The sequence below is a fragment of the Dermochelys coriacea genome, chromosome 18 (assembly GCF_009764565.3).
Source record: "Dermochelys coriacea isolate rDerCor1 chromosome 18, rDerCor1.pri.v4, whole genome shotgun sequence".
NCBI classification, from domain to species: Eukaryota; Metazoa; Chordata; order Testudines; family Dermochelyidae; genus Dermochelys; species Dermochelys coriacea.
Window position 1 is genome coordinate 11,811,241 of NC_050085.1, and position 12,999 is coordinate 11,824,239.

The 12,999-nt window shown below is 40.9% G+C and overlaps 2 protein-coding genes across 4 annotated transcripts in view; one reads left to right on the top strand and one right to left on the bottom strand.

Annotated features, from left to right (window-relative positions):
- Positions 1 to 4,765, top strand: part of MASP2 (MBL associated serine protease 2) — a 50,164-nt gene extending 45,399 nt beyond the window's left edge. For both annotated transcript variants that reach the window (XM_038376629.2, XM_038376631.2), the window contains exon 11: positions 2,083 to 4,765. In XM_038376629.2, the coding sequence (XP_038232557.1) occupies positions 2,083 to 2,852 (770 nt within the window). In that variant the 3' untranslated portion in view covers positions 2,853 to 4,765. The remainder of the gene's footprint in view (positions 1 to 2,082) is intronic.
- Positions 4,766 to 5,763: 998 nt separating this feature from the next.
- On the bottom strand, positions 5,764 to 12,441 carry LOC119844998 (TAR DNA binding protein). Of its 2 annotated transcripts, none has more exons than XM_038376635.2 (6): positions 12,321 to 12,441; positions 11,223 to 11,475; positions 10,277 to 10,440; positions 9,327 to 9,467; positions 8,127 to 8,297; positions 5,764 to 7,660 (listed from the first exon to the last, which is right to left on the bottom strand). In XM_038376635.2, exons 2-6 carry the CDS (start codon positions 11,458 to 11,460, stop codon positions 7,130 to 7,132), a joined length of 1,245 nt encoding a protein of 414 aa, XP_038232563.1. In that variant the 5' UTR covers positions 11,461 to 11,475; positions 12,321 to 12,441; the 3' UTR covers positions 5,764 to 7,129. The 2 variants fall into 2 exon arrangements, with proteins under 2 accessions (XP_038232563.1, XP_038232564.1); XM_038376636.2 differs by having other exon boundaries at positions 12,304 to 12,410.
- Between the last annotated feature and the right edge of the window lie 558 nt (positions 12,442 to 12,999).

Genomic DNA, 12,999 nt, shown 5'->3' on the forward strand with positions numbered 1-12,999 from the left:
ATCAGGATAAGAAGTGCAGCTTTGTTTAGTATAATTTTTCTTATGAGTGGTCTTTAAATAGCGTTGTTGCCAAAAATTACACTAGTACCTGGTCATTACTCATTACGTTCTATACAAGGATCTGGCAGCATGTTGGGTACCCTTCAGGCATGCCTGGATTCTCTCACCTAAGCCATGCCTCATCGTCTATATTGCTATTTATAATCATGCTGGTGGAGCTACCCATGTAGGTACTCCACGTGCTGCTGACATATGACATACCTGTAGTGGTGTCATCTGAGACTCAACAGGATGGGGAACATGATATAATTACAGTAAAAGATAAGACACATTGATGGGTCTAAATTTTCACAATATCCAGAGTTCAGCTAGGGTTCCTTTAGTCACTAATTCTTTTACAGTGGTCCCCATTTTTAAGAATCCTTCTTTTGTCCTTCTCCTGCATTTTCCACCATTGTTAACATGGAGGCTTGAAGCTGAGCACCTCTCATGTCCCATCAGGACAGTGGAAACTGTGGATTCTCAGGACCTCTTAAGCTCATACCTGATTCTGTCTGACCCAACTTACAGTAGAGCAGGTGCCTCTTTGAGCCTGGTACCAGAGGCAGGAAAAAGTTTCACAATAAAATTAGAATTTCTTAGTTTGTGTAGTCAACATTGCTACCGTTTGCATGAGTATCAGGCTAAAGCAGAAAGACTTGAGTGAAAACAAGACCACTGTCAGGTAGTTTTACTGCAGAATGTCATGATTTTGAATGTTTGGGCAATTAAATTACTGACTTTGCAACATTGCCTAATTAGCTGGTATTTAGAGAGCACGAAAACCAATGAAGTTGAGTTTTGTGCTATTCTGTAATTTCACATGGTATGATATTAAGCATCCTTTACAGTAAAATTGATTTTTATTCCCCTCTATAGTTTGACTAAATGTTTTTGTACCCTTCTGTTCTGTGAGTGATGGTCCCTATTGTATTCCAGTGTGGATTATACATGTGTACCATGCACCTGTAGTCAGAGAATTTGAAAGTAGAATCTACTGCTCTGTGCATGCACCCTGGCTCACCTCCCACTTCCAACCAAGGCAACAGATTGTGGGGCAGACCTACTACCTCTTCAGTTCCTTCTCACTGCTGCACAGTCCAGATTGAAGACTTTAGTGACCTCCTAGATATCGGTAAAGCAGCCACGTAGAGCTCCATCCACATTTGCAAGGCATTATACCCTGCTACAGGACTCTACTGCAGATGCATCCTTTGAGATGGAGGTTCTCCATTCAACCCTACTGCCCTTATCCTCACACCTACCTCCTACTTAGGTACTACTTGTCAATCACCCACAGTGGAATACAACAGGGACCATCACTTGAAGAGGAGGAAATTACTTACCTGTAACTGGAGTTCTTAGAGATGTGTGATCCCTCTATCTACTACCCACACTCCTTCTCCTCTGCTTCAGATCTTATCTGATTTGCAGTGGAGAAGGAACTAAAGAGGTGGTTAGTCCACTCTGTCCTTTATTACCTCAGTCAGAAGCACAAGATGAGCCAGAGCGCATGCGCAGACCAACACTACTTTCAAATTCTCTGACTCCAGGCACATGTATAACCCACAGTGGAATACAGATAGGGACCACACATCTCAAAGAACTTCCAGTTACAGGTAACTTTCTCATCTTCTCCTTATGCCCAAACTTCGTATGTAGCCTCTTTCTTTATTCTTAAAGTAGGATTCTTCAAGTCATGGTCCCTTCATGTATTCTGCTCACAGTGCAAGGAATTAAAGGTGGAATTTTCAGAAGTGCTTAAATGAGCTAGGAGCCCAAGTCCCATTGAAAATCACACCCTAAATCAATATTATCTGACAGCATCAACCCATTTGCAAACTTAAGTTTGCAACTGTGCTCTTATCTAGGTTTTCAGGCTGGTCACAGATAAGAACAAAAAATCATTTGCAAATGATTTCACTGTTCCAAAATTGATTAGCTAGTTGGAAGCAATGTCTACACATGGTGACTTAGTAACCAGTTGCCATACTCCAAATCTTTACTAAATATTTATCACTTCATGTGCTTCTCTCCCATCAGTTTGTGGAATACAAACTAGGACAACTCTGGAACGTATAATTGGAGGGAAAAGGGCAAAGCCTGGACAGTTCCCCTGGCAAGTTATGCTAATTAATGAAGATCAAAGCACAGGTGGTGGCGCCCTCTTGTATGACAACTGGGTTTTAACTGCTGCTCATGCAGTTGTCCGTCAAATGGACCCATCAACATTGAAAATCAAAATGGGATTTCTGGACAAAAATTCAGTTCACTACCAACAAGCCTGGGCAGAAGGAATTTTTGTACACGAAGGTTACAGTGATGGCACGAGTTTTAACAATGACATTGCACTGATTAAACTGAAACATAAAGTCCCAATTCATGCAAATATTACACCCATTTGCTTGCCAAGAAAAGAAGAAAGATTCCATGTGAAAACAGATGATATGGGAACTGTAGCTGGCTGGGGAAGAACTGAGAAAAGGAGGCTTTCCTCTCATCTACTGTATGTTGAATTAGTAGTTATTGACAACAGAAAGTGTAAAGATGCGTTTGCAAAGCTGCCAAATGGAAAATCTCTGCTAATAACAGAAAACATGTTGTGTGCTGGGGAGGAAGAAGGGGGAAAAGATTCTTGTCAGGGTGACAGTGGGGGACCACTAACTTTCTTAGACAGTCTGACTAAGAAATGGTTTGTCGGTGGTATTGTGTCCTGGGGCGTAGACTGTGGAGTTGCTGGCCAATATGGGGTATACACGAAACTGATTAACTACATTTCATGGATTGAAAACACCATTTTGAAAAATTCTTAAATAGTCTTATGTACAGTGACTTAATGAAAAGGGAGTAAAAATAACACTCTCTCCCTTTTGGTACATTAAGACATTTAACAGATCAGATTCCAGTTTTGTAATATTTTTAAAGTTGATTTAATAGATTTCAGTTTGTGTCGATTAGTACTTTCAGGTGTTATATCTGCCCAACTAACCTAATCAATTAGTTTTACACTCAAATCTTATTTTAAAGTTGCTTTCCATACCTGTTGATAGGTGGAAGGCTCAAAACATCAAGGGAAACTGTGCATATAGCAGCACCTTGTTTAGTTAATGTAAATAAACTAAAAAAAGCAGATTACAGAAAACTCAAACTCAAAAGGTGTTAAATACTTTCCATCTAAAAGTTAGTGTTAAATTTATTGTGTCCACTTAATACCATGGATCCCATTCCTTTTAAAAAATACACATGTAAGGAAACTATAGTATTGCCAATCTAGTTAACAGAAGAACATAATTTTTGACAGTGCGAAAGTTTAGCACTTGTTATATTAGCACAGCCATAAATATTCCCCCTCAAATTAGAATACAAATGTCAAAATAAAAAATGTTGACTAGTTCTTTGAAATGCTTGCTGCCTCTGATAAAATCCCAACAGCTTCAGCTGGACAGCTCTGCAAGATGATGGCAGAGTATGGACCGAACGTTTCTGCTCTATTCTTAAGAGCCAGTTTAGACGTAACTAAGAACAGAGTAAACACCCTTAATAACAATTGCAGGGATCTTATTATAATAACCTGCCTCTACAAAAACAAACAGAATAGAGAGATAGTACAACCAAGATTCCTAAGGTGTTTTATCATTTACAGTCATCACTGAAATGTAATTAAGTCATGTAGTGGTCCAGTCTCAGTATTCACTCATGTTTAAAGCAGTGCTGCCCAGGAAACTGTTAACATCCCATCAGTTTTAGCAGTACATTACCACTAGTCAGATTAAGAAAGATTTAGCAGATTACCCTAAAAAGTTTGCTCAGAACCTCTTTTATACTAAAATGTAATTTTTTATTTTTTTTGCTAAATGAGCCTGAAGAGTATAACTTAATTATATTAAAAACTGGTTGGTTCTACAAATCATCTTTTGTCTATTTAATCATGTTATTGTAATACGTACTTGAAATGAAAATTGTTAAAAGAACAAGACAACGCTCACAAGTGGTGACAAAAATCTCTTTATTTACTCACTTAAAACACTAGAATATAAAAAGCATTTAGAGAAAATGACCAATAAAGTCTGAAAATGGCTACAAAACTTTCAGGAATTTCTTTGAAGGTCAGGGGAGAATAAAATTCATAGTAAAGATTACCCAATGCTGCCAACCTGTTAATACCTGATCTTCAACTTAAACAAGTTTAAATAAATTAAAGCCATGCTAATGACAAACTTACCATCAGGTTCCTTGCAGGGATGCCACCGTTTAAGTCTTTGGAGGTCCCAGAATACCATTTTTAAGTGTTACTCAGCAGCAGTAGCTGGTAATAGTGCAAGTGCTAAAATGCAAAATTCACAGATGGTACAGAGTTTGGAAATCGTATCTGATTTAGGTGCAGAAAAATTAAGCAACTTTTTGCAAAGGGATTTGAATAGTGAAAAGATTTGGGATTACAACTTATTTCTGGAGAGATCACAACCCCCTTTGCTTTTTTTTTTTTTTTTTTAAAGTATGTAGATTGAGACTTAGTTGCCAGTTATCCCCTGGGACTGGAATTAAAGTAATACCAGTGCAAATAGCTAACAAAAATTAGATGGTCTCCCCTTCATGAGAAACCATATTGAGATACAAATAAATAGGATACATCCTAATTAAGATCCAATTTATGAACTTAAATATCCAAGTCAAAGCAGAAACTAAGGTAAATTGCCCTAAATCTCCATAATTCAGAAGCTGCAGAATATGAAATACAGTAATAAAAGGAAAAGGAGTACTTGTGGCACCTTAGAGACTAACATTTATCTGAGCATAAGCTTTCGTGAGCTACAGCTCACTTCATCGGATGCACTGAAGTGAGCTGTAGCTCACGAAAGCTTATGCTCAAATAAATTTGTTAGTCTCTAAGGTGCCACAAGTACTCCTTTTCTTTTTGCGAATACAGACTAACACGGCTGCTACTCTGAAACCTGTCAGTAATAAAAGGATCAGTGTGGTGTTGGATTTCAAGCACACACTAATCAATTTCTGAACATCTAATACTTATAGAAGTAACCTTGCTGGATGTGTTACTACTGGATACATTTCTCTTTTGGAGATAAGAAGCCTCTTATAAATTCATCAATACTTTCTTCAGGTGGACATTCTTCATCATGAGCTAATATTTTATTTTAGCCACAAGTTTACAGTTTCTTCTGTGCTGAAATCAGAGTGGGAATATTTTCCCTTTGGTTCCCAATCAGCAGGCTGATTTTAAAGCCGCCTACAATATTTATTTTGCTTTACATTCTCATCCTCAAAGGAGCCGCTCTGGAAAATACATTTAAGAGCAGCAAGTCTACTTACAGGTATAAGTGTTAGCTACTTCCCCCATCACCTGTTCTCCCCAACTCCAAAAAAAAATCCACCCCACTTCCTAAAAACAAGTAGGAGTTTCCTTGGTGAGGACGCAAGCTGGAGGGAATGTCTTACCATTTTAGGTGAGGGCACCCAACCTCGTGAGAACTGGATTTTAGATATGTATCACAGAACAATGCAAAAATAGAGGATTACAAGTTGGGTGTCAGGTATCAATGCATGATGAGTGATGGATCCATTTGACTTGTCAACTTTTAAAGCATGCTTATCTGAAACAAACTGAATTTACTGCAAAAACAACTTTACGGAAGTTCATCTCAAAGGACAAAATAAATTAACTGCCATGAATTCTTTGCATTCAGGGCTGCAAAACAAAGACACATATTACTTAAATCAGTTTTATTTAAGAATTTCCTACATTGACAAATCTTATAAAAAGCATCCAAACACAGAACTGCAGCAAACAGCATTCTTATGGATATCTTACAGACAGTGGAACTTCCACCCTTAAGAGGCACACTGAGCTCGCTAGTGAACTCTGCTACAACTACCGCAAAGCACACCACAAACTCAATGTTCTCGTCACAAACCCCATCATCATCAATTCACATTACCACACTTACATATCATTAACAGAAAAGAACACACACCATACAACATTCACAGCAGTTGACATAAGGGAAAAAAAATACAGATATTCATTTCACTTAACACATTCAACTAATTGGTTAACTAGGTATAAAACCCATTTAGTCTTCCAGATATGGATGTCCTTTGAATGCAAGAAACACTCGTACTTTATTTGCTATCATTGCTCTCTGCACACTCTCTCACCAAAGCCACAGGATTGAGAGACATCTCGCCACGTAAAATAAAATCCCATAATGCACCACCAGGTCTCTGCATGCGCTCTCCTTTTTCTCGCACATACCAGCCCTCTCATGCCTCGGCACCACCATCAATCCCACACAAGGTTTCAAAAGTTCAAACAGCCTTCTGGTTCCATCTCACAGCCTTGCGTTCATAGCGTTGATACGACTCCATGAAATAAAGAGTAGCGGATAAAAATGGAACACCCACCGTCTAAGACGTAGCATGTGCAGTGTGATGAAGTATTCTTGGATGAGAAAGCATGTAGACAGAAGTATTCCTAAAGCAGAATATTTACAGCACTGCTTTCAGTTAAGTGCTTCTTCCATACACATTTGAAATGAGATGAACTGCAGAGGTTAAATGAAGCCTTCATATTGTATTTAGTATATGAGGGGAGACAGTGTTAAAAGGAAAACAAAAACTAACAACACCGACACTGTGTTCTCCAACTGGGGCATTTGGAGAGATTCTTATGGTGGGGATCAAATTAAAACAAACAAGAGGAAAAGAAAGAATGTAGTTTCTGACCAATGGTTTTCTTTTTGAACATGCAAAGAATTCAGCTGACAAGGAACCAAGGAATAAAATATTACAGGAAAAACCCTTCCTCTCAATTGTAGTGTGTTAGTTTACCCATCAGGCAAACAGCAGTTCACTTTCAACCATTCAATATTCCAACAAATTATGTAACAAAACTTATAAAATTCCTTTAACCTTTCTTTTTACAAAAGAAAAATGTCAAAAATACTGTTGAATATACTGCACATAGAACAAATTGATCAGGAAAATTTTAGTATATATGCAATTTACAATATACTTACCATGAGTTTAGAAAAATTTGATTTCCCACCATAGAGTCAGTATCAGAGCCCACTGTTTACATTCCCCAGCCTGACGATTTGGAATCCATACTTGAACCAAAGCCTCCATTAAACCCACTGCTTGATCCTGCATTTGATGCGGACCCCCAACCTATTGCTGCTCCAGAGTTAGATCCTCCGTAAGAATTACTTCCTGAACTAAAACCCTGGTTCTGCTCCCTTTGCATGTTGCCTTGAGGTTGGTTGTTTCCCGATGGCCCAGACTGGTTCTGTTGACTAGCTAACATGCCCATCATTCCCCAACTGCTCTGCAATGCTGCCTGGGCTGCCGCCATCATAGCAGGGTTGATACTAAATGCTCCAAAATTCATCCCTCCACCCATATTACTGCCCTGGTTGTTTCCCAAACCACCTCCTCCCCCCCTGCTATTACCAAATCCACCCTGATTCCCAAAGCCTCCTGGATTACCGCCAAATCTTCCACCTCTTTCTAACTGTCTATTGCTATTGTGCTTAGGTTCGGCATTGGATATATGTACGCTGATTCCTTTAATGATCAAGTCCTCTCCACAAAGAGACTGGGCAACCTATAAGAAATAAGGGATGTAAATAAATATAGAATTAGACCATTTTTTAAAGTACTTGTTACAGCATAACAAGACAAACCACATGATTCTGAATACATTTGTAAACTGTAAAGGAAGGGGGTGTGAAGATTTGACACAAACTAAAAACAAGATCCTTTAACTTTACTGAATAAACGTAAGTTACTTAGTCTAGTGTGAAGATCCATATACACAATACCAGCTGAAAAGTGTGAATCTGTAGACATGAACTGTAAAGCATACTGATGTAATTCAATAGAAATTCAAAGTACAACTGAAATTCTCAAATTGAGATGACAAAAACAAGCACTGTATATTCAATTCCAATAATTACATGCTAAGTGACAGTGTTTATCAACGTTTATGGTCAGAATGGTAAAAAGAAATATTTAAAAGACTTAGGAAACGGTTCCTAAATGTCAGGAGCTAACATATTTTAAATAAATACCTGATCATCTGCAAATGTAACAAAAGCAAAAGCTCTGAAGGGTTTGGGGATGAAGACATCTACCACTTCTCCATACTGAGAAAAGAACTGCCGGAGCTCATCTGCAGTCATATCCTCAGTGCAGCGCCCAACAAACACCTTTCTGCTACGCAAAGGTTCATCAGGACTTTGCTGGGTAGAATCGCAGGAAAAAAATATTGACCAAAACACTGCAATCATCCTTCTGAATACTAAATACAATTTAGTTTCTTTTGGGATAGAGAACTTCATAAACTATTAACCAGGATATGGGGGTGTATCACAGTTATAGGAAGATCTAAAGAAAAGCAACCCTCCAGTTGCTCTCCACTCTACCCAAGATAATGTAATTAAAAACTGTACCACCTGAGAGGAAGACTGCAAGGATGAACTTGGAATTCCTGAGTAGATGGAAGCAATCTTACCCCCTAGGGCCTTTACACTAGATGCTTTAGGGAAATCTCCTATCTTTGCTCTTGTAGTGGTACAGTATTGCTGACAATGGTGGAAACACCAGTATATACTGACCACAGCCATATCTACCACCACATAATCTAGAGCTCTTCTGATAACTAGATATTTGTTTAGAACGTCTTGCTCAAGGAGCATCTCCTAGGGTGGTGCCGGGGCATATATGTGAAAATGGAGAGTGGAAAGGAGATGAGACTTGAAAAGTGATGGCAAATGTGGACTGGTTAGGTAGGCAGCAGACCATTGCTTGTGCTATAAACCCTTCAGTTGAATACGTATATAGCGAGGAAATATGCATAGTCCAAAGTGTTGGGTTCTGTTCCCTGCTCTGCCACTGACCCAGTCTGGCCTTAGGCAAGTTATCTACCTATCCTCTGTGCCTCACTTTCCTCCCTTCTGCAAAATGTGGACAGTATCTGAAGCAGTGGCTGCTAGACATTTATGTCGTCAGGCTGGTTTTTGTACTTTTCAGACTGGACATCATCTCCCCTGTGCTTAGTTGTTTTCTCAAACCCCCATCCCACCATTCCTTTATCTAACCTCCAAGCTCCACTCCTCCATTTTGTTTTCTCAACCGCCTCGAGGATCCCTTTAAAGTCCCCCTCTCCCTTTGTTTGCCCATATATCTAATCCCCTCTTCACTCAACAGGATTCTTTAAAGGAGTGCATGTTTTGTTTCTACAAACGCTAAAATAATTTAAGGAACGATACCTTAGAATTAGGAAGTTTACAGTCACACCATCTTCCATCTATCATGTGCCGTTGAGACATCACTTTCACCTGGGTTTCATACTCCGTAAATCGAACAAAACCAAATCCCTTTGAGTGACCAGTCTTAATGTCTTTCTTAACCTAAGGTGGGGGGGGAGGGGGGAGAGAGAAAAAGATGATCTAGATAGCTGAAATACTGAAGCAGTAATATGCACTGGTATTCTTAGACTAGCTACAACTCATGCTAATCAGTAGTCTTTTCCTAGATCAAAAGGAATGCTAGGATTACCAAAGCATGGTTAAAAGAATGTAATGTGAAAAGTTTTGATCCTACCTTAATGAGGCTTCTAGATCCACCATGAAATGGCCCCTGATACTAGCAACAACAGTACACAAAAGCCTTCGACAGTTTCATACTTACGAAATCAGGCTGTGAATTACCATTACACAAACAATATTCAAAAGAGCGTGGGTCTGATGCATCATGGCAAAGTGCTAATCCAATATCAATATAAAACAAACCCTTAAACCTAAACTCAAACTTATTGCTAAAATTAAGTTTCAAATTCAAACAAGAATTGCAAAAAATAAGTCTTCACAAATGCTACAACTACCATAGCAATAAACTAATATGCAAGCACAAAAACCAAACACCACACAAGGGGCCATATAATGTCTCGTTTACACTAGTGTAACATCAGAATCATCCCCTTTTGAGAAATCAGTATCGACAGGGGTCAACGACCTGAACACATACCAAGATACCTCCAAGAAAAAATAGCATACTGCAAAGCAAATAGAGTAAAGCAAATTTTAATGTTACAACAGTTAAAGATGTGCTCTTAAATTTAATTGCCCTTTTTGCCTTGTACTGGCTCATGCAGGTAAAACTTCCATCTGAATTCATAGCTTTTGATTCAAGTAGAGAGTCAAATGCAATAGAAATTTACCTGCACCATGAGAACTTCTCCAAATGTACTGAAATACTCCTTTAGATCTTGTTCAGTGGTTTTCCAGGGAAGACCCAAAACTATTAAATCAGATGTCTTTTGTACTGCTCGTTTTACTTTCACAGCTGATGAGGCATCTGTTTCATCCATTTTCCTCTTGTTATCTGTAATGATGATCGGAAACTATCATCTCCAAATTACATCAAAGGAAAGGAAAGCTACTTCCATTAGTCAGAAGCAGCATTGCACAAGGATTAGATCCTTTTTTACAGGATGTATTGCGAAAGTTAAGAACCAGGAAGAGATACATACTATTTGCTGCATATATGTAATAATCTGCATCCAACTGCCCTACAATATCGGGGAGAGGAGTGCAGAAGACGAGCAGACTCAAACTCTCATCTAAAAACACACTTTAAGCTTGTTTTCCACTGAAGTACTGCCAAACAACATTCACATGCCTGACCAGAGATTGTGTGTATTATATATAGTTTGAGACAATGGCTACTCAGTGAAAAAGGAAAAGTGGCTCTCCTTACTTTTCCCTTTCCTTTTCATCCTTCACCTTTCCCACACCCTCCCCTACAACACCGATATCTTTGGCCCTGATCATATAATTAGCGTCACGTGGACAAATCACAGCTCTGCACAGTACTCACTGTGGGACTGGACCTTTGGAAGTTATCTGTGTAAGATTGTTAAATGCCTTACAAACAGGAGAACAAAGTCTTATGTGTAAAGTACCTTGTACAACTATGGTGCTAAATAATAGAGAACTCTCTGAAATTCATTCTGTGGGCCAGGTACACACTTTAAGTTGCTGCTATGGTTTGACAGTAAGTTAAGAGGAAAACATAAAAACTAAGGAACCCATAGAGCTTGATGTGAAATTCCTTGTAAATAAGAAAGTATGGTTGTACCAAAAATGCATGAAACAAAGACAAACCTTTGGGATAATTAACAACATAGACCAGATTTCCCCAGCCAGCATCTGGAGCATGCAGAATTCCTTCTACTAGCCGGACTCCTCTCATACACTGAGACACTGGGTTCCTGTAACGCAGGCCACATGCTCCTGGGAACTGGGCAGTTACTGTGGATAGCAGCACAGTGCCATCATCCTCTGAAGGGATCTCAATAGGCTCATCATTCTCATCCTCTGTAACACGGATGTATTCAGACATCTTTGCTGGATTTTACTAATGGATTAAAAAAAGAGGGCCTCAGCAATTTTTTACTCTCTTATTTTGTTCATTTTTAATCTCATAATAAATCAGTTTGTTTCTCTGTAAAACCCTGACAATGCTTTTCCTCCTAGGCACTAGGAACCTACCAAAAGATGTTGCATTTTATCTTCTCTAAGCTTTAAGTGTGTTATGTTCCAACAACAAACATATAAAGTGACATTTATGGGCAATGCCTGGAGAGGAGGGGTCATGAACAAAGTTATTTAAATCTAGGAAAGAAAGAGGATTTGTTTACAATCTGCAATGATCTCACTAATCACCCCAACTGAGGGGATGGGGCAAGGGGCAAGGGCCAAGCTCGTGTGGGATGGGGTGCAGGGAAAGAACCCAACCTACTGGCATTGCTGGGAGGAGAAAAAAGGGGGGAAGCCAAGGACCAGACCACACTGGAGTGGGCGGTGGAAGGGAAAGCGGGAGAAAGGATCAGACCATTTCCAAGGGGGTGGAGGGGTGAATGTCCAGATCGTCCTGGGGAGAGGGAGTCTGGGATCGGGGGAGCAGAGGTCAGACCATAGGGAAAGGGAAGAAGGGAGTCAGGACCAAACCATTTCCGGGAGACGGGCAGGAGGATCAGACCACATGCCTAGCCGATAGGCTGCGCCCAAATGAGGCCTAGCTTATAAATCACCCCCCCGGCTAGGCCTCACCCCCGAGCCCAGCCTCTCTCGAGCTCCAGGCTGGGCCTAGCTCCCCGCGTCCCCCGGCCCGCTCAGGCAGGGCCCAGCCGCGGTTGGGGCCCGAGACGCCAGAGCCTCTAGCTCTCCGCCGCGGTCTGCTCACCGGGGTGGGGGGCTTACATGGGGCGAGGGGGCTCCGGGCGCCTCCACCTTCCTTTCCTGCAGCCGCTGCTGACAAAATGGCGGCCCCCGGCGGCAGAGCCCGGCCTCGGGGTGAACCATTCCTACCGCGGGGGGGGGGGCAGGTGAAAATAGACTGGAAACAGCCAACGCCGGGAACTTGGCCTGTTTGGAACCGCGTAGAGCGGAGCTCACACAGGCCTTCGTGTCCGTCGCTCGGGATGTGCGGAGCCGTGCCTCCGGCCAGGGACGGTAGCAAATCTGGGATCCCCCCACATACTGCAGAGGAATGGTACGATCCGTTTCGCCGGCAACGCGCATGCGTAAGGCTGGGAGGGCGGAGAGATGGGAAATTGGCGGGAGGGCGTGTGAGGAAGGGCCTAGCCATAGCCGGGGCGTTACTCCCCTTTAAGGCAGGCGAAGCTTATGGCAGCCTCAGCACTGACCCCACCATCAATAGGCCTGGAGCCTTCCTCTGTAATGTTAACTCAGCTTTCTTGCATTTAATTTCCTTGGGTTTTTGCCCTTAAAGACAAAAGGACCTTTAAGGTTAAGGGAGTTGGGGAGCAGCGGGGCAGCAGCCGGTGTTTTGCATTGTTTGCCTGCTGCTCAATTCAATGCCTCCTGCATGCACCGAAAAGCCCAGCGAGCTCTGGATGGCATCGTGCATGGTTTGTGC